Here is a 26,621-nt window from a genome sequence, read left to right on the forward strand (position 1 = left end):
CCTGGCACTGAAGTTAAACAGTTAGGGTGTATGTGGGAAGTTTTTCAGGAGAAAGGAGTTCAGAGTTTCTGCTGTGGGGCAGCGCGTCCTTGTCTGTACAGAATCCCACCCATCAGGGGCTCAAAGCAGCTCCCCAGAGAACCCTGTGGATATATGGGCTCAGGGTGCCTTCCCTTATCTGTGGCTGTGAGTTTGCAGGCTCTGGAAATGTGCATGAACTGGTGGTGCGTTTGCATTCGCACAGCTCTGAGGCACTCTGAGGGGCCCTGGCACTGAAGTTAAACAGCTAGGGTGTATGTGGGAAGTTATTCACGAGAGAGGAGTTCAGAGTTTCTGCTGTGGGGCAGTGTGTCTTTGGCTGTACAGAATCACACCCAGCAGGGGCTCAAAGCAGCTCCCCAGAGGACCCTGTGGATGTATGGGCTCAGGGTACCTTCCCTTGTCTGTGGTCGTGAGTTTGCCAGCTTTGGAAATTTGCGTGAACTAGTGGTGTGTTTGCCTCTGCAGAGCTCTGATGCACTCTGAGGGGCCCTGGCACTGAAGTTGCACAGCCGGGGTGTCCGTGGGCAGTTATTTAGGAAGAAGCAATTCAGAAATTCTACTGCAGGGCCTCGCACCCTTGACTGTGCAGAATCACACCCTCGTGGGCTCTAAGTGGTTCCCAAGCACTGCCTGGGTAGTGGAGTGCCTGGGTGCCTATGGGTTGGGAATGCGGCGAATCCTGAGTTCCCGCGCTGGGGAGAGGGAGGTTGTACTTACTGCTTTCAGCGGCGCACTTTTGGAGATGAAGGTCTCAGGGTCCACACATCTGCAGCTGGGGTGGCAGGTCTTCTACCAGAGTGGCTGTAGTGTCCTGGTTTGCTTCCAAGTCCAAACTGGGTGGTGGCGAGGCTAGGATTCTAGTCTCAAGCAGTTATGTTCTTCAAGATGGTGGGGTCTCTGTGCCGCTGGTGTCCTCCCCGGAGTGTTTGCAGCGGCCGCAGGTTTTTGCCATCTAAGACTGCCTGGATTGGAAGCCCCCTGGAAGAACTGCAGGGTCTAACTGTCCCTATTTCACTCACACACACACGTCCACACACACCTCTATCACTCCTTCACTCGATCACACACTCTCCCTCCCTACTTCCTGCCAGTTGCCATCTTCCTGTCTACCCATCTACATCTACTCTTGGTCCAGGAATTGTACTCCTGGGCATTTGTGTAAGTAATGCAAATAAATAAATTCCACAAAGAGATTTGTACAAAAATGTTCCTGGCAGCTTTATTCACCCAATAATGCAAACTGAAAACATCCAAGTGAATGGGCAAACAGATTGTGGTGTTTCCCTACACTGGCATACTGCTCAGCAGTATAAAGGAACAGACTTCCAAAACACATGGCAACATAAATGAATCTCTGGTGCTAAGCAGGAGAAGCCAGACACAAAAGAATACACACTATGTGATTTCATTTATATGAAGGTCCAGAGTAAAACTAATGGAAGGTGAATGTTCAGAAACGTCGTGTAGAGAGTCAGTAGGTTGCTTGGGCTGGGATATTGAAATTTTGTGTGAAAGGGATTCTATATAGTAATAGGAGTGTGGCTTACATGGATATATTCATTTTTGAAAATTTTACAGCTAAGATTTGTGCACTTCAAAGCGTATGAATTTACCTCCTCCAAACCTGTAAATCAATAATAATAATAAAGCAGGTGGTGGATAATGCTAGTTGGTTCTTGCAACTGAGTGATGGATACATAGAAGTTCATTATACAAGATGTCCCCCCAAAAATGTAGACACACTTTAATAGCTGATAGCTCAATTTTGAAAATGAAATGTATTTTAATAAACACTGCCTTTATCATTATTCAAAGTGTGTGTATACATTTTTTAGGACACCCTGTGTTATTCTATTTATTTTATATATGCTTAAAATATTCCATGAATAACAAGTTTTAGAAATTATTCTAACCTCAATTTTTAAAATACATTTACTAAAATTTAGAGATTTCTTTTAAGATTGATCATCTTCTGTGTTAAAAATATTTCATTAAACTATATTAATTCTTTTCATTTCAACTCAGTTTCTTTATTGCTTACATTCAAGTAAAATTAAATTTAGCCCTGGCCAATGTGCTCAGTGGTTAGAACATCTGCCCATGCACTGAAGGGTCTCAGATTCAATTCCTGGTCAAGGGGATGTACCTGGGTTACAGGTTTGATCCCCAGTCTTGGTTGGGTTGCATGCAAGAAGTGACCAATCTGTGTTTTTCTCATATTCTCCCCCACCTGCCCTCCCTTCCATTCTCTCTAAAAATCAATGTAGCCTCGCCAGTGTTGCTCAGTGGCTGAGCATCAATCCATGAACCAAAAAGTCACTTGTTCTCATCTCGGTCAAGGCACATGCCCAGGTTGTGGGCTTGATCTCCTATAGGGGGCATGCAGGAGGTGGCCATCATGTTTTTCTTTCATCAATGTTTCTCTCTATTCATCGCCCTTCCTCTCTCGCTAAAAAAATCAATAAAAACATATTTTAAAAAATTAATGGAAAATAATATCCTTGGATCAGGATTAACAAAAATTTTTTAAGATAAATTTAAAATTTGTATTAAAATATATTTCTCAAATTATTACTGTCATCCTATCGACACATATGCATAGAGATGTCTGAAATAATGTTTGTAAAATATTAACTGGTTAGATAGAGGTGGTGGGATTTGGGGTAAGTTTCTACTTTCTTCTTTATGCTTTTCTGTATTGCTGAAATTGTAAAAAACATATTGTGTTTACAAAGGCAAATTGTTCTTAAAATTATTAAAGATATATAACAAAGTTTTTCAGGTAATAAGAGTTTTCTACAACTAATTCAAAGTTTGTCTACGAGCATAGACTTTAACCGTATTTATAAATACCCTGCCTTGAGGGTTCCCTAAAATCAACATCATTTGCTGAGCCTTCTTGGAATGAGTGCATGCCCAAATGTTTGTCTTTATTTGCCCCCAAAAATGAAAGAATGAAAAGAAGCTATGGCCCTGACAGTACTCCTTCACTCTCTTGTGCTGATATGATGTCACATAACAGAGATTACACGGGTGTGTGTGTGTGTGTGTGTGTGTGTGTGTGTGTGTGTATACAGGAGACTATGTGACCATTTTTAAGAGAAAATTTAAGAGCTTCTGAAATTGTCCTTATTTGCTATACTATCACCTAATATTCCAAATTCCTAATCTCCTCATGGTTGCATTGGGATAACCTCTATGAGGACATAAACTTGGATTTTTTTCATATTTAATAACTTCAGGGGATCTATATTGTGGAGGACGCCTTGAAAGACCTTCCGGCTCTTTTAAAACCCCCAACTGGCCAGACCGCGATTACCCTGCAGGAGTCACTTGCTTGTGGCACATTCTAGCCCCAAAGAATCAGGTGAGATTCCCTGAAAATATGAAGAAAGCATTCATGTGTGAATTTTCTAGACAGTGTGAGGGGCCCAACTCTCAAGAGCTACTGCTGCAGGGCAAGAAAGGCCCAGCTGGACATAGGTCTTTCCTCATACAAAGACCCAGACTCAAATTGCTTTTGCACTATTTGACTTGCAAAATCATGGATTCAATTTCCTATTCCATAATTACAATTTTCAAAACAGGTTTTGAAATACAAATGATAAGTAAATCCTATGTGAAATTGTTTAACCCTGTGAAAGATTTTATAAGTAGAAGCTGCTAATTGTGGGAAGATAAAAATACCCACGTACATGTACAGGTTACCCTTTGCTCACATAGCAAATTAATCAGGTCCTCATGGTAGCCATCCCAGTCATCAAATAAAAAACACTTTGACCAAGCCAGTGCAAACAGACCACACTTCTTCAAAGAGCAAGTGGTCTGCTGTGAAAGATAGTCTGCTTTATAATTTCTTTGGTTGTTTTTAAAAATAGAATCTGTGCAGGTTCCCCACAGATAACTTTATTCATTGCTGTAAAACAATTAACAGAGAAGGTCTAGTGTCCACTGCTCATTAGTGGGTGGTTACATGAATTTGTATCCTTTCTGGGACCCACTTTCATATGTCAATTGCAGGACAGAACTTAGCATGGGAATAGATCAAGCCTACCCCGTGGACTTTTGAAAATAACTTATTCCCTAGTTTGGTAGGTTTAAGTTTAAGATCTTAACTAGGAATGCTCTGGGAGTGAGATGACCTTTTGGAATGACTAAAAATTAAATCAAAAGAATAGCACAAGAAATATGAATACCACAGAGGAAATATGAAAGAATAATTTAAACAGAATGTATTTTTACAAAGGAAAATCATGGTACCTACAAATCTGGAGGGAGGAAGAATTCCATTTGAGGATATTCGGCAATGCTATTTTGATCCTTCTAATTCTGTGTTTTCACTAAAGCTTATAGAATTAAAGTTTGAGAAGTTTGATGTTGAGCGTGATAACTACTGCCGTTATGATTATGTGGCTGTGTTTAATGGTGGAGAAGTCAACGACGCCAAAAGAATTGGAAAGTATTGTGGTGATAGTCCACCCATGTAAGTAGCACCTGTTTTATTTCAAAACTTCTTTCTTTCTTCTTCTGTTTTAATCCTCATCCAAGGATATGCTTATTGATTTTTAGAGAGATAGGAAAGGCGAGAGAGAGAGAAACATCAATGTGAGAGAGAAATATTGATCAGTTGCCCCAACCCAGGATCAAACCTGAAACCTGGGTATGTAACCTGACTGGGGACCGAACCCAAAACCTTTTGGTGTATGGGATGCTCCAACAAACTGAGCCACCCAGGTGGGGCTCAAAACTTATTTCTTATTCAATTGATCAACTATGTTTTATTTTCTGAAAGATTTTATATTGTTTTATTCACAAGTTCCTGGGTTCCATGACAGTGAGTAGACAACCTTAACAAGTATAGAGAGGCCTCTACAGCCACATAGATAAACAGAAACAGAGGTGGCAATGACCACAGGCAGATGCTGAGTCAGATGCATGGATATGTCACTGCCCTTTAAAGGTGAGGTTGTGCCTCAGAGTGAAAGGGAAAATTCTGATTAAAACAAAACAAAACTAAACTAAACTAAACTAAACTTGGGGCTACCTACTGGGGACCCAGACAAAGAAAACAGAAAGCTTACAACAGATCCAGGTGATTTTACCTGATCAGGTCCTGTCCTGGATCTTGTAGCTCCTCTTCACATTGTTGTTGTTCAAATTTTGGTGAGTGAACCCGAAAGGTACTTATCAGAACATTTATGGAGCTATGAGCTCTGCCATTTACTAGTTGCATGACCCTGGGCACATTACTTAACTGTAAGATATTTGGTGCAAGATATTTCACACCTTGGTATACAATACTAGGAAAGTGACAATTGAAACAACTATAGCTTGTCATCAAAGTCACCAAAGTAAACACCCTTTCCTACTTTGTTGCTTAAACAGAATTAGATTATGTGCACCACCTGCTTTTACATGTGTCTATGGTTTCCACAGACATGCTTGAGTTAAAGCAAGGTTAATTTTCAGTTTCAATTCATTTATATTTAAGTTCAATAATAATTTAAAAATTTTAATGCATTCAAGTTAGTTATACTTACACATTAGTATATCTGAATTTGGCTTTATAGATGAACTAGTGGCCCGGTGCACAAAATTCATGCACATTAAAAGGGGATTAATTAGAGGAAATATTTTAATATTGCTGTTTTCCTTTTCTCTAAAATAGAAGTGTCAGAGATTAAAGAAAATTAGTAAAATTTTGAAAATATATGAAAATCTTCCTCCTCTCAGAGTCTGGGGTGCACCATGGAACCCAGAGTCAAGTCCCTGCCTGCCCATGTGCACCTCAAAATCACGCGAGACCCAGACCCGGTAGCCCCCCTCTCCCAATTGGGCTAGATCCAGACCTAGCTGGTCCCACCCTTGTTAAGCCCTGCCAGGCGGGGGGCACAGCCTCACATCCCCTAGCCCGGAGCCAGGGCAGGGAGCATGGCCTGAGGTTCCCTGTCAAGTCCCGGTGGGTGGGGGACCTGAGGTCCCCCGTGAAGCCCCTCCAGGCAGAGGGTGTGCCTTGAGGTCCCCCATCAAGGCCCACCGGGTGGGAGGTGCAGCCTCAGGTCCCCTGGCCCGGTGCCGGGAGGGGGGTGCAGCCTCAGGTCCCCCATCAAGCCCCACCAAGAGGGAGGCACAGCCTCAGGTGCCCCGTCAAGCTCTACTGGGCGGGGGTCATGGCCTCAGGTCCCCCAGCCCGGGGCAAGGGGAGCAGCCTGAGGTCCCCCGGCCCAGCACTGGGGCAGGGGGGCAAACCTTGAGGTCTCCTGTCAAGACCTGCAAGGCAGGAGGGCGCAGCCTCAGGTCCCCCTGCTCAGCGCCGGGGTGGGGTGTGCGATCTCAGGTCCCCTGTCAAGCCCCACCAGGCAGGAGGCGCAGTCTGAGGTCCCCCAGCCTGGCGCTGGGGTGGGGGGTGCAGCCTGAGGTCCCCCAGCCCAGCACCAGGGTCGGGGTTGAACCTTGAAGTCCCCCATCAAGCCCCACCGGGTGGTGGCGTGGCCTGAGGTCCCCCCTCAAGCCCTTCTGGGTGGGAGGCACAGCCTGAGGTCCCCTGTCAAGCCCCACAGGGGTCGGGGGCGGGGACACAGTCTCATGTCCCTACTGATTGCTCGTTAAGGCTCCTTACAGGAACTCGGCCTCTGCTGTGGGTGCAGCATCTTGTGTTACAGAAACCCCCCCTCCACTGTGGGTGTAGCCATCTTGTGTTATGGAAACCCCCACCTCTGCTGAGGGCACCATCATCTTTGTGGTGGAGTGATGGTAAATTTGCATATTCCCTCTTTATTATATAGGATGTGTTGGAGAAAAGCCCATTTCTAAGCTCCTAAAGAGTCCCTTATATTCTTTTTCTATTCTGCTGGAACAAATTACCACAAACTGAGTGGCTTAAAACAACATATTTGTTCTCTTATATTCTGGAGGTGAAAAGTCTGGAATCAGTTTCACTGGGCTAAAATCAACCTGTCAGCAGGTGTTTTCTTCTGGAAGTGCTGCCAGGCAGGGAGACCTGGCTGGGGTAGGTCTGCCCAGGGCTGGCCAGTAGTGTGTGGGCTCTGACTTTGTGCAGGAAAGGTTTCCCACCACAGGTCCAGGTGATTATGAGGAAATGTTTATGAAAGCTGGAACAATGAAATAAGGAAGAGCTTAGCATAGAAGGAGCAACAGGAGAGCCCAGGCTGGGCTGCTTTAATTCTCTGGAAAGTCAGAGGAAAGCGGGTCTTGGGTACAGGGCCAGAGGTTTTTCCTGGGATGAGCTGCCACTGCCCATCGCTGCCCTGGTCACAAGTCTCAAGGGATCCTTTAGAGTTTAGGAGATGTGTGTCTGGGAGGGGGGGTCCCACGGGTGGGAAGGGAAGAGAAGAAGGGAAAGGGAAGAATGGTGGCTGCCCCCAGAGGGAGAACATGTGCTGGGTCCTTTGTCTTGAGGGCTTTTATCTCTTTCTCACAGGCGGGTATCTTAGGGGAGGTCTTGGGGGAAGCAACAGAATATTCATCAGTTTCTTAGGTGTGTTCCTCCAGGGCCGTGGTCTCCATGGATTGGTCAGTGTCAGAGCAGGGGGTTGTTAGTCATTACAGCTGGTCCTGGAGTCGCTCACCTGATTTTTCTGCTTTTCTGGGTCTGAAGCTGAAATATAGCTGAGGCCTAGATGTTATCTCTAGGGAGGTGACCTTGTGTATCTGCTATAAGTTACTCTGCAGTTTGCTCAGTTCTCTGTCTCAGTTTCCCAATTTCACTTGTCCTGGCTTCATGGCCTATCTTGGAAGCTTGAAAGAGAATCAGTTTCCTTGCCTTTTTTCAGCTTCTGGAGGCTGCTGGCAATCCTTGGCAGTGGCTCCTTCCTTGTCTTTAAGGCACATCATCCTATCTCGGCTTCTGTCATATTTTCTCCTCCACAGCAGTCAGACCTTTCTCTTATGAGGGTACTTGTGGTTACATTCAGGGCCCACCTACATAGTCTAGGATGCTCTCCCCTTCTCAAGATCCTTAACTTAACCTTCTCTGCCAAGTCCCTTTGCATATGAAGTAACATTCATAAGTTCCAGGAATTAGAAAGTGGACACTTTAGGGGCCATTATTCAGCTAATCACACCCTTGTTGATTAGAAGCCAGTCTTTTCCTCTAGATCCTCCTTCTCAGCTCCTCTTTTCTCCCTTGAAATCCCCCTTGACCCAGTAGTCCTCTTTTTCTCCATCTTCAGTTCTGCCTCCTTTTTTTGGTTCCTTCCCCATAACCTATAAATTTAAGTTCTCCCAAATTAAAAAACAACTCCCTCTTGACTATCCTGCTCTAGCTTCTTCTGCCATGTTTTTTTCTTTGTATACAACTGTTTTAAAAATAATTTCATTTAATTTTCTAGCAATATGGCAAATAAGCTAGGTTAAAGCATTGCTGAGTTGGCAAAAAATAAGAGAAATCATCTGAGGTAAAAAAAAAAAAAAAAAAAAAAAAACCCCACAAAAAACAAAAGTGATGAAAAGCCCAAATCTGGAGAGAAAAACAAGTATTTGGAGGTGGCAGCTTTCTTCAGGATTTGTGCCAGTCTTTGATGACCAAGAACTTCATTCTTTACAGGCCGTGCTTGGGAATAGAGGATAGAGCTCAGGGTCCAGGAAAGGGGGGACATTTGATCAAAGACCATAAGGGACCGACTGAAAGTGACACCAACATGACTTAACTAACTATCCCTATAACCCACAAGTGATAGTAAGGAACATCAGCCGTTTTGGCCTTAGCTTTTGATAAAGGGAAGAAGAGGTAGTTCTTTATGATAATTCCTAACCAAAATACAGTCCACATATAAGTCTAGGGTTACAATTTATACTAAATGCACTCAAGAATTTAATTTATAGTTTCCAAGTTGGTAGTGCCCACAGGGGCTGACAGAAGAAAATATAAATTCTCATTGGAAGAATGCATCTTAAACTTTAAGAATACCTATAGAAAAAAATGGAAGGGAGGACACAAAATGGCAGCCAAAATGGCAAATGTGTCCCAAGCCTTAGAGCAGATAGAAGGAGCATCTAAATTGAATAATATACAGCTGGAATTGGTAAATAGACACAGCTGGTGAGACAATTTGCATCTGGGAAGGGCAGATGATGCTCAGAGAATGGTAGGATTGGGGATCTGGGCTGGAGAGAGTTGTGAGAACTCCAAGAGGGTCAGAAGGAAGCTGCATGGCACTAAGTCCATATCACTGTGACTGTGGAAAGGAAGTCCACAGGACTGCTGGTGGCAGGGGGTTATAGATCTAAGTCCACAGCCATGAGAGGCTGAACCCAGAGAGGAATGCCTGAAGAACTGCCCAAGCTACACAGTGCCGGGGGTAGAGAAACAGTGGCGCAGTTGTTTCCCCTCTTCTTGGTCTTTGCTTTTATTTGCTAAACCCAGTTCATAGGACCTTTCAAATAAAAACGCTCAACCATGACTGAGGTGCAGGTGGAAGTAGGACTTGTGGAGTCTGGGGAGAGGCTGTGGAGAAGAGCAGATTGGGGAGAGGTGACCAAGAGTCCAACACTGGGACATTCCTGACACTCTGGACCTAAGCAGCCATTTTCTCCTGAAGAGCTATCTCCCTGCAGTCTCCAGGCAATAATATAGCCACACTCAGACTACACCCTGAGTGGTACAAAGGACACAAAAAATCTGAATAGCCCCTAAGAGCCCTCAGGGACTGGATTGAAGAGCGGCCATTCAGTCCCAGAAAGCAATACAGCAACCTCCCTAACTAAATCTATGTCAGAAATAGCTGCTTGAGAGATTAAGATTGACAGCAGGCAGACAGTCTAAGTGGGCAGATTGGTCCTGCCTGCTGGCAGTGGAGATAGACACAAACAGAGGATGGTGGATCATGTGGAAATTCAACACAGTGCTGACTACCTATTAGGACAATGAGAAGTGTCAGACAGTATAGAAGAGTGGGATCATAAATCAGCCCCCATGGGGCATTAAAACAGCTGAAATGAACAACACTTCACTTATTTTAAAAAGATTATCTTTTATTTAAAAATTTAAAAACATTTCTTTGTTTTTTTGTTTCTTTTTTATTTTTTCACATTATTTTTTCTTCATTCTATTTTTAATTGTTATTTTATCTTATTTTTGAAAAATTTTTTCTCTTTCTTTTCTTCTTTTCCACTCATCTCTTTCTACTGCTTCTATACTGAACCGAGGTCCTCCCCATATTCATTCAATTCCTTAACCTTACTTTCTGTATATAAGCTCTGCCTCTACAGATTCTGCCCCCACCCTCTTTTCTGGGTGTTCGTTGTTTGCATTTTCATTTATCTTTTTGTTCTGTGGTGTTTTCTCCCCACATGTATATGTTTTTTTATTTTTTTTTACTTTTTCTTTTCTGTTACAATTTTTTCTTTCCTCGATATCATTTTTGCTCTCTTTTCTCTTCTCTAATTCTCTTTTCTCTAGTGGTCACTAATATTGGGGTTATCAGTGTCCTGAGTACATTCGTGTTTTGTTCCCTTTGTGTCGTATTTTATCAAGTTGTATTTTGTGCTGCTTGGTCAAAAGTGGTAGAAAGCAAGCTACATAACCAGACACACTGAAAGAAGACTCCATCCACGAATGGGACAGTAACACTCAAGTCCCAGTTACACCAAGTTAACCCAAATTGCCCAAGTAGGAGGCATCCCTAGATTGCCCAGACCAGAGAGATTGGACCACTGGGTCCCATAAAACATCTATATGAGACAAACTCAAAAAATCTGGGTGGCATAGCAGTTGATCTGGTCTGTTTCTTTGAATCACAAAGAAAAATGGGGAGACAAAGAAACAACCTCCCCTTCTAAAGAAAAGGAGAAATTATCAGAAAAGGAAATAAATGAAATGGGGGCAAGCAAGTTGTCAGAGAAAGAATTCAGAGCAATGGTATAAGGACACTGAAAAGGATGGAAGATAAATTCAACAACATGCATAAAAATCAAGAGGAAATGAAGAAGAATCAAGAGGAAGTGAAGAATGATGTAGCCACAATAAAGAACAAAATGGAAAGTTACAACAGTAGACCAGAAGTGAGGACTATATTAGTGAATTAGAAGACAAGGTAGATAAAACACAGCAGCAACTGGAAAAAAACTTAAAAAGAAGGAGGAGAGCCTAAGGGAGCTTTGGGACAACATGAAACAAAACAACATCTGCATAATAGGGGTGCCAGAAAGAGAGGAAGTGGAGTGAGGAATAGAAAACCTGTTTGAAGAAATACTAGTAATGACAGAAAACTTCCATGATATTGGGAATAAAAAAACTCACACAAGTCCAAAAAGCTCACAGATTCCCAAACAAGATGAACCCAAATAGACTGACACCAAGACACATCATAATTAAATTGGCAAACACCAATGACAAAGCAAGAATCTTAAAGGCTGCCAGAGAGAGACAGAAAGTTACCTATAAGGGATCTCCCATTAGACTATCAACTGATTTCTCAACAGAAACAAATCAGGCCAGAAGGGAATAGAATAAAATATACAAAGTGACACAAAGCAAGGGACTGAATCCAAGAGTACTATAGCCAGCAAGGCTATCATTCAAAATTGAAGGTGAAATCAGGAGGTTCACAGACAAAAAAGGTCTAAGGGAGCTTATTACCACCAAGCCAGCAATGCAAGAAATGTTAAAGCATGCTGTAAAAAAGAAGAAATAGAAAGGGAAGAAGGAACACAGGCACAAAGGATAAAAATGGCAACAAAGAAGTACCTATCAATAATAATAAAAGCATACTATGCTAATTAGACCAGACAGCCTAACATCCTTCCAGCTGTCCTTCAGGACAAAGCTGCGGCAGCTGCAAGGGCTGAGCCTAAGCCATCAGTAGAACATCCCCTTAGAGCTCCCAGACTGTGAGAGGGGGCAGGCCAGGCTGAGGGACTCCCTCCCCTGTGCATGAATTTTTGTGCACCAGGCCTCTAGTCAATAATAACCTTAAATGTAAATGGATTAAATGCTCTAATCAAAAGACATAAGGTAGCTGAATGGATAAGAAAACATGAACCATGTATTTTCTGTCAACAAGAGACCTACCTCAGCACAAAGAACTCACAGACTGATAGTGAAGAGATGGGAAAAATTTTTTTCTGGCAAATGGAAATGAGAATAAAGTTGGGGTAGCAATACTTATATCTGACAAAATAGATCTCAAACTGAAGGCTATAACAAGACATAAGGAGGGCCACTTCATAATACTAAAGAGAGCAAATCAAGAAGAGGATATAACTTTGGTAAACATATATGCATCCAATACAGGAGCACCCAAATACATGAAAAAGCTTCTTAAAGATATCAAGGGAGAGATGGACAGCAATACAATCATAGTAGGGGACTTTAATATCCCATTGACACCATTGGATAAATCCTTTAAACAAAAATATCAGCAAAGAAACAGCAATCCTAAATGACTCACTAGATCAGATGGACTTAATTGACATTTTCAGAACATTTCAACCCAAAGCTACAGAATATACAATCTTCTCCAGTGCACATGGAACATTTTCAAAGATATACCACATATTAGGACACAGGCAAAGTCTCTTCAAATTCAAGAAGATAGAAATCATATCAAGCATCTTCTCAGATCACAATGGGATAAAATTAGAAATCAACTATAATAAAAACCATGAAATACTTGGAGGCTAAATAGCATGCTATTAAACAATGTTTGTGTTACCAAAGAGATCAAAGAAGAAATAAAAAGCATTCTGGAAACATTGAAAACACAACAATCCAAAATCTATGGGACACAATGAAAGCAGCCCCGAGAAGGAAGTTCATAGCTCTACAGGCCTACCTCAAAAAACAAGAAAAATAGTAATAAATTATCTAACCCTAAAACTGAAAGAATTAGAAAGAGATCAACAAGAAAAATCCCAGAGTAAGCAGAAGGAAGGAAATAATAAAGATCACAGCAGAAATAAATGACATAAAGAACAAAAAAAACAATACAAAAGATCAATGAAACCAAGAGGTGGTTCTTTGAAAGGATAAAAAAGATTGATGAACCTCTAGTCAGGCTACCAAGAAACAAACAGAGAGGACCCAAATAACCAAAATTGGAAATGAAAAAGGTGAAGTAACAACCAACCCCGCAGACAAAGAAAGGATTATAAAACAAAACAAAAAACCTACGAACAACTCTACTCCCACAATTTGGACAACTTTGATGTAATGGACACAGTCCTAGAAAAATACAAGCTTCCAAAACTTAATCAGGAAGAATAAAAAAACTTGAATAGGCCGATAACTACTGATGACATTGGAACAGTAAAAAAAAAAAAAAAAAAAAAAAAAAAAAAAAAGCTCCTAGCAAACAAAAGCCCTTGACCAGACAGCTTCACAGGGGAGGTTTTTTTTTTCTGTTTTTTTTAAAAAATATATTTTATTGATTTTTTACAGAGAGGAAGGGAGAGGGACAGAGAGCTAGAAACATCGATGAGAGAGAAACATCGATCAGCTGCCTCCTGCACTCTCCCTACTGGGTATGTGCCTGCAACCAAGTTACATGCCCTTGACCGGAATCGAACCTGGGACCCTTGAGTCCCCAGGCCGACGCTCTATCCACTGAGCCAAACTGGCCAGGGCCACAGGGGAGTTTTACCAAACAATCAGAAAAAGAACTAAAACCTACCCTTCTCACACTATTCCAAAAAATTCAAGAGGAAGGCACACTTCCAAGTTCTTTCTATGAAACCACAATTACCCTAATTCCAAAACCAGATAAAGACACTACAAAGATAGAGAATTACAGGCCAATATCTCTGATGAACATAGATGCTAAAATCCTCAACAAAAGTCTAGCAAATCGGATCCAGCATTACATCAGAAAGATCATACACCATGACCAAGTGGGATTTATTCCAGGGATGCAAGGCTAGTATAATATTTGCAAATCAATAAACATGATACAGCACATAAACAACTTTATTGAAAACAAATCAATAAACATGATACAGCACATAATATCAATTGAGGCAGAAAAGGCATTTGACAAAATCCAACATTTTTTCCTGATAAAAACTGTCAGCAAAGTGGAAATAGAAGGATCAGAGCTCAACATGATAAAAACCATATATGACAAACCTGTAGCCAACCTTGTACTCAATGGGCAAAAAGTAAAACCATTTCCCCTAATAACAGGGACAAGACAGGGATGCCCACTTTCAGCACTTCTGTTCAACATAGTATTGGAATTGCTAGCCATAGCGATCAGACAAGAAAAAGAAACAAAAGGCATTCAAATTGGAAAAGAAGAAATAAAACTGTAATTGTTTGCAGATGACATGACATTGTACAGAGAAAACCCTAAAGACTCCAATAAAAACATAATAGGCAATGAATTTGGCAATGTAGCAGGACACAAAATTAACATCCAGAAATCTATGGCTTTTTTATACACCAATAATGAACTCACAGAAAGAGAAACAAACAAAAAAAATCTCATTTACCATTGCAACCAAAAATTAAGATACCAGGAATAAATTTAACCAAGGAGGTAAAGGACCTGTACTCAGAAAATTATAGGACGCTGAAAAAAGAGATAGAGGAAGACATAAACAAATGGAAGAATATACTGTGTTCATGGATTGGTAGAATCAACATCATCAAAATGTCTATACTATCCAAAGCAATCTATAGATTCAATACACTCCCCATTAAAATACCAATGGCGTACTTCAAAGACCTAGAACAAACTCTCCAAAAAGTCATCTGGGCATGTGAAGAAGAGAAAACAAGATGGTGGCATAGGTAAACACCTAAACTGCCTCGCACAACAATATCAAAACTACAACTAAAAGACAAAACAGACAGAACCACAGGAAAGCTGGCCGAGTGGAAATTCTACAACTAGAAGAAAAGAGGAAAGCACATTGAGAATCAGAGGAGCTGCAGGAGGCAGAGGTAGGGAGACTCACACACAGAGAGGACAGGTGGCTGTGTGCATGGGCGGCTGACTTTCTAAAGCAGGAGGGAGTCAGAAGCTCCCGACTGCACTGAACTCCAGTACTGGGCAAGACGCTGGGAAACCAAACTCATTCGGGTGAAATCTGGACTATCAGGGAAAGAGAAAGCACACTGAGACTTGGAAGCTGTGGAACGCAGAGGTCCGGAGGTGCGCGTGCACAGAGGGGACTGACTGCTGAATGCACGGAAGGCTGAGTGTGCAGCTGGCTTTCTAAAGTAGGAGGGAGAAGGAAACTCCTGACTGTGCTGAACTCCAGTTCCGGGCAAGTTTCTGGGAACTCCAACTCATTCGGGGAGAAACTGGACTGTGTGGCAGCAGGCGAAACTTGATGGCGGCTTTCTCCCAGAGGTGCTTGCAGTGATTACCGAGGGACACTGAGTCCCAGGGGCCTCATAGGGCAGGGCTGACAGAAAACCAAGGCTGTCTGCTCCACCCTGAAACCCCGCCCCATCCAAGCTGAACACAGAGACTTTTGCAATTTTGCAAGTCCTGTCTCATAAGAGTGTCTCCAGCACAGAAGTTCTCCCAGCATAGACACAGCTGATCCTCACAGCCAATTGGCCTGGAGGTTAATTCCTCCCACTGATACCAACAACAATCAAGACTTAACTACAACAAGACTGTGCACACAGCCCACAAAGGGGTGCACCAAGAGTGTCCACCTCAGGTAATTAGGGAGGCTGAGCCACTGGACCCTATACGACACCCAGCACACAAAGCCACTCTATCAACTCAGGGAAGCAGCGAAAATGCGGAGACAAAGAACAGATCACAAATGAAAGAAATGGAGGAAAACAAATGACTGGATAGAGTTCAAAACCACGGTTATAAGGTTTTTCAAGAATTTCCTAGAAAAGGCTAATAAATTTAGTGAGACCCTTGAAGATATGAAAAAGGACCAACTAGAAATTAAGCATACACTGACTGAAATAAAAAATATACAGAGACCTAACAGCAGACTAGAGGACCACAAGAATCAAGTCAAATATTTGAAACACAAAGAAGCAAAACACACTCAGCTGGAAAAAGAAAAAAGAATCCAAAAAGTTGAAGATAGTGTAAGGAGCCTCTGGGACAACCTCAAGCGTACCAACATCCAAATTATGGGGGTGCCAGAAGAAGAGAGAGAGCAAGATACTGAAAACCTATTTGAAGAAATAATGACAGAAAACTTCCCCCACCTGGTGAAAGAAATAGACTTACAAGTCCAGGAAGCACACAGAACCCCAAAGAAAAGGAATCCAAAGAGGACCACACCAAGACATATCATAATTAAAATGACAAGAGCAAAAGACAAAGAGAGAATATTAAAGACAGCAAGAGAAAAACAGTTAATTACCTACAAGGGAGCACCCATATGATTATCAGCTGATTTCTCAACAGAAACTATGCAGGCCAGACGAGAGTGGCAAGAAATATTCAAAGTGATGAATAGCAAGAACCTACAACCAAGATTACTCTACCCAGCAAAGCTATCATTCAGAATTGAAGGTCAGATAAAGAGCTTCACAGATAAGAAAAAGCTAAAGGAGTTCATCATCACCAAACCAGTATTATATGAAATGCTGAAAGATATTCTTTAAGAAGAGGAGGAAGAAGAAAAAGGTAAAGATAAAAATTATGAACAACAAATACATGGCTAGCAACAAGTGAATCTAAAAATCAAGTGAATAAAAAATCTGATTAACAGAATAAACTGGTGAATATAATAGGATCAGGGGCATAGAAAGGCAGTGGACTGACAATTCTCAGGGGGAAAGGGGTTTGGGAGGTATGGGAAGAGACTGGACAAAAAGCATACACCTATGGATGAGGACAGTGGGGGTGGAGGGGAGGTAAGGGCAGAGGGTGGGGTGGGAACCAGGTGGAGGGGAGCTATGGGGGGGAAAAGAGGAACAATTATAATAATGAGAACAGTAAAGATGTATTAAATTAAAATAATAATAATAATAATGAAGTCATCTGGAATATAAAAAGACCCTGAATAGCTGCAGCAATCTGAGAAAGAAGAACAATGTTGGAGGGATCACAATACCAGATATCAAACTATGTTACCAATCCATGGTTCTTAAAACTGCCTGGTACTGGCACAAGAACACATATAGACCAATGGAACCGAACAGGGAACCCAGAGGTTGACCCAAGGCATTATGCTCAATTAATATTTGGCATAGGCATGAGCATACAATGGAGTCAAGACAGTCTCTTCAATAAATGGTGTTGGGAAAATTGGCCAGATACATTCATAAAAGTGAAACTAGACTGTGGAGAACGGCTACAGCATTCAGACTGGATCAGGCCTCGGACTGACTTATGGCAAAGCCACATACAAGTCCCAGCTTGGAGGGCAAAGCCCTCCCATCACAATTATAGCCAAAAGGCTATCATTGTAAGCTTGACCTTATAGTCTGACCCTGCATTCCTAGGTAGGTATGGGATGTGGGTTGTGGGGGGTGCAGCAAGTGCTGCCTAAACAAAGCTTGATAGAGTTCAGAGAATGGCAACAAGAGGAAAGAAGCAGATTTGAAATTCACAGTAACATTGTAAACATCTTGCCCTTGTTTTGCTTTGTGTAATCTGAATATAAATTAAAGATCCTGCTTACAAGCAGGTTCACTGTTTCCTCATCCAGGCATAGTGATCCACCTGGCCCCAATTGTATTCTCTTGTCTGTATCCTTTAATCCTTCAACACCCCTCCTCAGGTTAACCATTGGCTGTGCTGGGTGTGGTTCACTAGACCACCAACTTACACCATACACAAAAATAAACTCAAAATGGATAAAGGACTTAAATGTAAAACAGAAAACCATAAAAATCCTAGAAGAAACCATAGGCAGCAACATAGCAGACACTTGTCATAGCAATATCTTTACTGATAAAGCTCCTGGGGCAATGGAAACGAGGAGAAAATAAATATATGTTACTACATCAAAATAAAAAGCTTCTGCATCACAAAAGAAACCATCAACAAAACAACAAGAAAGCCCACTGCATGGGAGAACGTATTTTCCAATGTTATCTCCGATAAGGGTTTAATTTCCAAAATTTATAGGGAAGTCATACAACTTAACAAAGGGAATATAAACAATCCAAAAAATGGGCAAAAGACCTAAATAGATACTTTTTGAAGGAGGACATACAGAAGGCCAAGGGACATGAAAACATGCTCAGAGTCACAAATCATCCAATTGATGCAAATCAAAACAATGATAAGGTACCATTGATAAGGTAACAATGATAAGTCACACCTGACCGAGTGGTTATTATCAACAGACGACAAGTGCTGGCCAGGATGTGGAGAAAAGGGAACCCTCTTGCACTGCTGGTGGGAATGCAGACTGATGCAGCCACTGTGGAAAACAATATAGCGTTGCCTCAAAAAATTAAAAATGGAACTTCCATTTGACTCAGTAATCCCACTTCTAGGAATATATCCCAAGAAACCAGAAACACCAATCAGAAAAGATATATGCACCCCTGTGTTCATAGCAGCACAATTCACCATAGCTAAGATTTGGAAACAGCCTAAGTCCCCATCAGCAGATGAGTGGATTAGGAAACTGTGGTACATCTACACAATGGAATACTATGCTGCTTTAAAAAAGAATGAATTCTTACCATTTGCAACAGCATGGATGGAACTGGAGAGCATTATGCTAAGTGAAATAAGCCAGTCAGAGAAAGATAAATATCACATGATCTCACTCATTTGTGAAATATAAACAACATAAACTGATGAACAAAAATAGAACCAGAGAAATAGAAGCATCGAACAGACTGTCCAACCTATGAGGGAAGGTGGGGGGTGAGGGGGTAAGAGATCAACCACAGGACTTGTATGCATGCATATGAGCATAGCCAATAGACACAGACAGTAGAATGGTGAGGGCATGTGCTGGTTGGTGGGAATGTCTGAGGAAGAGGTCAATTGGGGAAAAAGTAGACTCATGTAATACTTTAGACAATAAAACATTTAAATAAAAAAACCCCGAATACCTATAAATAAAGTTTTAAGAAACATAGGTTCCCAATACAAAAGCACAAAGCACCAAGGAAAGTCAACATAAACAGGAAACAGCAGAAATAAGCAGTATAGTCAGATCCATAAAGGCATTTATAAAAAGTATGAGACAGAATGTGAAATGTGTATGCTTAAAGAAATATGCCAACCAAATACACAGTGCAGGATATTCAAAATATGACTAAGAAACAAGAGACTTTCAGAAATGTTGAAACAGATTTAAAAAAGAGCCTAAGAGAATTTTTAAAACTGAGACATATAATAATTTAAACAAACAACTTAATGTATATGTAAAATTACTGATAAGACATAGCTCCAGGAAGAATTGGGGAACTGAGAAATAGATGTGAGATAATTAGCTGGAATGTAGCATAGACAGATAGATGGAGAAGAGAAAGAGGTGTTCAGAGGCACAGAGGCCAGAGTGGAAGCATGTCACATGTTTAACACACATGTAATCAGAGTTCTCTAACAGAAAATAAACAATGTAATGTTTGAAGAAATAATAGCTGAGACTTTTCCAATGCGGATGAAAGATATCAATCATCAAATTAAAAACTCAGTAAATCCTAAGCGACATATATAGTATATAATACTAGAAGGCCAATGCACGGGAATTCGTGCATTGGTAGGGTCCCTAGGCCTGGCAGGTGATCAGGGCCAATCTGTGGGGCGATTGGGGGGCCCCCCGTTGGCACCTGACTTGGCTGGCCTGGGGTCTGCGAGCTGGGGGCAGCTCCTGCTTTGAGCGTCTGCCCCCTGGTGGTCAGTGACCACCAGAGGCTCGCCCTGATGACAGCGACTGGTGACCCGCCTTGGTCTGGCGCCCCTGCTCACCTGCTCTACCATCCTGCTGCAACTGATGCCCTCCATGTTCCATGCTCTGCTGCCTGCTGCCAACACCTGCCATGTTCCATCCGCGCCACCCAGTGGTCAGCGCACGTCATAGCGTTGTTCAGTTCTACCATTTGTATATTAGGGTTTTAGTTTATTTGCATATTAGGGTTTTATGTATTTAGATACCCATTCCTATGTGCTTTATAGTAAACCACAGAACAGAAGAGAGGGATGTTAAAAACAGCCAAAGAGAAAGGCATGGTATCACAAAGGAAAGACATAACTTAATAACTAACTTCTCAACAGCAACATTGTAAGTTAGAAGATCTTAGAAGAATGTCTTCAAAGTACTGAGACAAAGTAACTATTAAACTTGGATTGTGAAAAACCTCTTTTGTGAATGTGGGTGAAATCAACACTTTTTCAGTTAAACAAGAGCTGAGAGAGTTTACTACCAACATATTCTAACCAAAGAAACTTCATTATGTACTTCAGGCTGGAAGATAATGATCACAGAATAAAGGGTGCAGGAGGAAACAATGGACAAAGGTATTGGTCATAAGTGTTGAAGGGTTCTGAGGTCCTTGTATTATTTGACAATAGGGTGAAGATATTATTAAACTTTATAATTTGCTAAAGTAAATAGAGATGTTAAATTTAGGGTAACCTCTAGAAAAAGTAGAAGTCTTTAACTTCCAAAACACTGGAGGAAAAACATGAAATGAGAAAAAGTGTTAGGTCCAAAAAGAAAAGGGGGCAAGAGAAACATAAAAAAGATAGGCCATATAAAAAGCAAAAAATGGGATGGTAGAAATATCTCCAGATCTATTTGTAACCAATATAAATACAAATGTATCAAATTATTAATGGGAAGGTAAAGACTGTTAGACTGGATAACAGCAAAATCCAGTCATGTGCTGTTTATTAGACATTTAAAAAACACACACACATAAAAAACAAGAAGACTGAGCATTTGAGAATAAAATAATACAAAAAAGATATTGGAAAAAATGCTAATTGAAGAAAAGTGGCATAGCTTTATTGATATCAAGTCAAAGTAGATTTGGGGCAGAAAGCATTACTAGAAATAGTTAACTATATAATGATTAAAAAGGGCAATTTATCAGAAGTTATAAACTTGCATGTATGTCAATGTGTAAAGCAAAAGAAAAAATAAAAATTAAAATTAAAAGATAGATCTACAAAGTCCACTATTATAGTAGGAGATTTTAAACACATCTCTAAATAATTGACAGATTAACTGTGAATTACAGAAAGATGGGAAATTCAGATGCTGAAGATTAAAAAAATAATTAATAGGCTTGGTCTAAGGGACAGAGAACACTGCATCCAACAACAGGGAAAAATACATTTTTCAAGCAAAAATGGACATGACTTGAGGTGGTGAACACACAATGCAAAATACAGATGATGTATTATAGAATTGTACCTGGAACCTATATAATTGTATTAACTATTGTGATCTCAATAAATTCAATAAATAAATTTAAAATAAAAAAGCAATACAAATAGGATGCATAGCCAGCCTCCCTCATGCCCAGAATTTAGACACTATACTTAATGGTGTAAAAGTGAGCTTTTGGTGAAGTTGATGGCGGTCTAGGTAAACTCAGGTACTCGCCACCTCCCACAACCATATCAATATTACAACTAAAATATAGAACAACCATCATTCAGAACTCCTGAAATCTGGCTGAATGGAAGTCCTGCAACTAGAGAAGTAAAGAAGAAAGCATATTGAGACTGGTAGGAGGGGTTGGAGGCATGGAACTGGCTGATCTGACATCCATGTGTGCCATTTTTCTAATCAGGAGGGAGATCTTTCCTGTGGAGGCCACCCATGAGAAGCAAGTGGTCTCAGCCCTACACCAGACTCCCAGCCCAGAGTTCCAGAGCTGAGAAGAGAAGTCTCTGTAATTTCGGCCTGTAAAAACCAGCAGAGATTGTGGCTGAGTGGCACAGAGGCTGCTGGAGTACCAGGTCCTATTAAAAGGCCCGCACACAAACTTACACTGTGTCATGTCCTCTGAGCTTCAGCACCCGGCAACTTTGGGGGAATCTAGGGACATATGGATTGTCTGGCATCAGGGCAGGAACTCAGGGGTAGCTTTCTTCCAGATGGGGCTGGTCACAGGGGTCATTGTTCCTGTGCTAGGACCTCCCCTGTCACAGGGCTGACTAGCAGCCATATCTGAGTCTTCATCAGCCTGGCTCACACTGTTTGCTCAGCCCTGGTGATTCCCTGAGACCTCTCCCAATCCAATTTGGAGCCCCAAGCTGTTTGCAGCAGCTTTTTCATATGAATGGCCTGTCCTGGCTCAGGCTTCAGACTTTCCTAAAATCTCTGAAACAAGCTGCAGCTGGTGTCATCATGCCCCTAACCCATCAGTAAATGGCCCAAGACCTGGCACTAGCACCAGCCTGCTTTGCTTCACAGCTGGGCCTCAGCTGGGCAGAAATAGACTTACAAGTCCAGGAAGCATAAGAGTCCCAAACAAGAGGAACCCAAAGAGGCCCACATCAAGACACATCATAATTAAAATGCCAAGGGCTAAAGACAAAGAGAGAATCTTAAAAGCAGCAAGAGAAAAGCAGTTAGTTACCTACAAGGGAGCACCCATACGACTGACAGCTGTTTTCTTAACAGAAACTTTGCAGACCAGAAAGGAATAGCGAGAAATATTCAAAGTGATGAATAGCAAGGACCTATAACCAAGATTACTCTCCCCAGCAAAGCTATCATTTACCATAGAATTGAAGGTCAGATAAAGAGCTTCACAGACAAGAAAAAGTTAAAGGAGTTCATTACCCCCAAACCAGTATTACATGAAATGTTGAAGAGTATTTTTTAAGAAGAGGAAGAAGAAGAAGGGTATTCTTTAAGAAGAGGAAGAAGGAGGAGAAAGAGGGGAAGAGATAAAAATATGAACAGTAAAATGGCATTAAATACATATAGACAATTAAATCTAAGAATAAATTGAACAAGAAATCTAATGAACAAAATAAACTGGTGAATAAATAGAATCAGAGACATAGAAACATGGAACAGACTGTTGAATCTCAGTGGGAAGTGGGGAGGGGTTTAAAAGATTAAAGAATTTACATGCACATATGCATTACCTATGGACACAAACAATAGGGTGGTGAAGGCCTGGGGTGGGGCGGGAACCCGGTGAAGGGAGAAAAGAGGGGGACATCTGTAATATCCTCAACAATAAAGATTTTTAAAAAATAATGGTTAACTTTCATTTCAAATGAAATATAATAGTCACTTAAAAAAGAAGAAAGAACATTCCAGAATTGCCAAATAATTATTAAAGAAATTTGATATCTAGCTAAAAGTGATCAAGGGGTGGGCGAACAGACCCAGATTGAATTTCTCCATCCATTCTAACAAACATTCCAGGAATGAATAATTTCAGCACTACACAGATTCTTCCATCAAAAAATAGGGTTGTTCCACAACTAATTTTATAAGGCTCATTTAAATTGACACTCAAACTAGGTAAGGACACTACCAGAAAAGAATATTAGAAACCAATCTCACTAATGAATGTGATGAAAAATAAAGTTTTTTTTATTCCTTGCAAAAAGAAAAAAAATACTAGCAAGCCAAACATAACAATGTATAAAAAATACTCTTTGACCAGGAATTCAAGATTGGCTTGAATTTAGAAAATCTGTTTCATACATCACCGGATTAAAGTGTGACTTGCAGATTTATATGTTTATTTGTTGAAAACATTAATTTATTCAAGAATATCTTTTTAAAATAGCTTTAATTTAAAATTTGTATGTATAAAAATATATTTTAATAGCAACAAAATATAAAATACTCAAGAATGGATTTTACAAATCTTGTGCAAGGCCTTAATAAGAAAATGATAAAGCCTTATTAATATATTTTAAAAGACCTAAATAAATGGCACTATGTACTATTCTCATGAATAGGAAGAATTGATACCACTAACAATATTGGAATTGAAGGTTTTGGGCTCAATTTTAAGTCAGGGCACATACCTAATTTACAATTTGATCTCCAGTTGGGAGCCAACCTATTATTGTGTCTGTTGCGCTCTCTCTCCCCATCTCCCTCCCTTCCTCCTTCACTCCCTCCTCCCCCTCCCCTTTCCCTCTCCCTCAGTTAAAAAAAATATCCTTCTTGGGTGAGGATACAAAAAAAGTATGACTAGAAGGAGGAGTGTTGCGGTTGGGGGGCTATCACATCATCCCTGTGTGTGGTTAGCGCACTATCAATAGCATGGAATTCAGTTCGGAAACATTTACTACACGCCAGCATGTGTGGGCACTAAGTGAGGCACCTGGAACACAGAGATTAACAACTGATAAGTAGTGGGAGGGAGCAAAACAAGGTAAAGGAATGTGCTGGGCCTTTCTGACAAGCGGAGGAAGGTCAGGGATGCCTCTTGGAGGAGATGGTGTTTCTTGAGGGAAGAGATGGAGTTGGAGGCAGAAGGGAGGACAGGCTCATTCCAACCAGAGGCAGCTCTGTTAGCACAGACACAGGGCAGACAGATGCTCTTCTGGAGCCTAAACCTTGAGTTGGGGCCTAGAGAGAGGAGGCAGGTGGGTTCAGTTGGGTTTCACATTCTGCAGACATTGTGCCCTGGAAGGGCAGGTTGGTGCGCAGTGACAGACCTGTTTCCCTAGAGCCCTGTCCTAGACTGCTAGCAGGGAGGCTGCCCCGAGGCTGTGCAGTGGTCCAGATAAAGAGGAGGCAGGGAGGGCTAGGAGAGAAGAGCAGGTGGTGGGTCAAGAAATGTTTAGGAGGCACAATTTGCAGGACATTGTGGTTGATTGACTATGATCGAGGAAGGGGAAGACTGTGGAATGCAAGAACCAATGTAGCCAGCTGTAAGAAATGAAGCAGCCTCCTCAATCTACTCCTGGGCTTTGCCAGGGCAGAGTGGATCCAAGTGAGATTTCTTCTTTCCTTCTTAGTGATTTGTAACATTAATTTGCAAATACAACACATGCCCCTCAGTAAATTCATGGCACTGTGATTTTGTCACATTCATACAAAGCTAAGGTGCAGCATAACAAAAATGTGACTGCTACTAAAATACTTTTCCTTGAGAAAATTTGGTTTCCAATATAGCTCCCAAGATTAGTTCACGGAAAAGGCAGTGAATGGTCACTATAATTATAACATCCTGCCTAGAAGGCTGGCTGAGTTGGGTTTAAGGTTTTTTTTTTTTGGTGTTTATAATAATTGCTTTTTGTTATTTTATCATTTAAACATCAGTAACATTTTATTTATAACTGCAGTTGAGAATTGTGTTTCAAGCACACTGTTCGTATTTCTTTAAAGGAATATGTTTTCAAAACCAAGACAGAATATTTCTGTGAAAGGCTTGATTCTCAGAAGCATTATTTGATCTCCTTAGGTCACTTTTGTGACCAGACTAAAAGCATGTCTTGAGTTCCTTTTCTAGGTCTGCCGAGTCCCTTGGCTCAGAAAGTAATAACCTTCAGGGCAAAAGAGATCGTGCAGTTTTTCTGACTGGTTGGCTCAAGTACAGACCTCCCGCTGAAATTAGCTGAGAGGGGCGGGCGGGGGGCGGGGGGAGACGGCTGGCTGCCTCAGCATAGGCTGTCCCTGATGCCTAAGTGATTCTGCTGAGAAGATGCCTCAAAAAAGGACTTTAGTCAAACCCTCAATTAACTCAAATGTCATGTTTCCACTTAATTAGTTTTTAAGTAGAATTAGCCAAACAGCATTTTTACCATTGTTTAAATAATGACAGCAAAAGCTTAAATGAAATCCCTTGAGATTTAAGAGAGCTTTTAAGCCTCAGTTATTATCACCATTAAATCTTTAGTACCCCTAAAATTGGAGTTTTTAATGATGTCATTATGAGCACCAAAACAAAATAATCACTTGCTCTCTCCTTCAGAGCATTTTGCTATGAAGATTATGAACAGAAATGCTTCCACTGCAGGCATGCATAAGACACATTAAAAATGAAATGGGGCCCTGGCCGGTTTGGCTCAGTGGATAGAGCATCAGCCTGTGGACCAAAAGGTTCCAGGTTTGATTCCAGTCAAGGGAATGTACCTTGGTTGCAGGCTCCGCCCAGGCCCTGCCCGGGGCTTGTGCAGGAGGCAACCAATCGATGTGTTTCTCTCACATTGATATTTATCTCTGTCTTTCCCTTTCTCTTCCACTCTCCCAAAAGAAAAAAAAAAAAAATCAATGGAAAAATATCCTTGGGTGAGGATTAACAAAAACAACAACAACAAAAAAACAGTAACAAAGAAATGGGCCCTGGCCTGTAGTCAGGTGGTTAGAGCACCCTCGCAATACACCCAGGTTTTGGGTTTGATCCCTGGTCAGGGCACATAATAAGAAACAACCAATGAATGCATAAATAAGTGGAACAACAAATCAGTGTTTCTCCTCCTCTCACCCCTTAAATATCATAAAAAAATGGGAATAAAATAATTAAAAAATGGAGCACTGCAGTACTAAATGAAAAAAAACAAAAACCCACAATGAAATGGAATTTCAATTAAACCCTAATGGCTTTCTTGTATCCAGGTGATAGGTAGTCAGCCCTTAGGTAGTGTCTTCACAGCACCTGGAAATTTGTTCATTAAATTTCTTCATCTGATTCTCATGGCCAGCATCTCAGCTCCCCAGGCCGGCTAGACTCAGAGAAGCTGTGCAGTTCCCACATCCATATAAATCCTGAGGTGCTTACGATGAAC

At 41.2% G+C, this 26,621-nt stretch overlaps 1 protein-coding gene across 2 annotated transcripts in view; it reads left to right on the forward strand.

Annotated features, from left to right (window-relative positions):
• The window catches only part of PCOLCE2 (procollagen C-endopeptidase enhancer 2), a 147,335-nt gene that overhangs the window by 80,100 nt on the left and 40,614 nt on the right, over nt 1-26,621 (forward strand). Inside the window, exons 4-6 of one of the 2 annotated variants that reach the window (XM_054714127.1) lie at nt 3,285-3,409; nt 4,389-4,525; nt 20,364-20,417. In XM_054714127.1, the coding sequence (XP_054570102.1) occupies nt 3,285-3,409; nt 4,389-4,525; nt 20,364-20,417 (316 nt within the window). The remainder of the gene's footprint in view (nt 1-3,284; nt 3,410-4,388; nt 4,526-20,363; nt 20,418-26,621) is intronic. The other variant, XM_054714128.1, reaches the window with a different exon arrangement.

The sequence above is a fragment of the Eptesicus fuscus genome, chromosome 3 (genome assembly GCF_027574615.1).
Source record: "Eptesicus fuscus isolate TK198812 chromosome 3, DD_ASM_mEF_20220401, whole genome shotgun sequence".
NCBI lineage: Eukaryota > Metazoa > Chordata > Mammalia > Chiroptera > Vespertilionidae > Eptesicus > Eptesicus fuscus.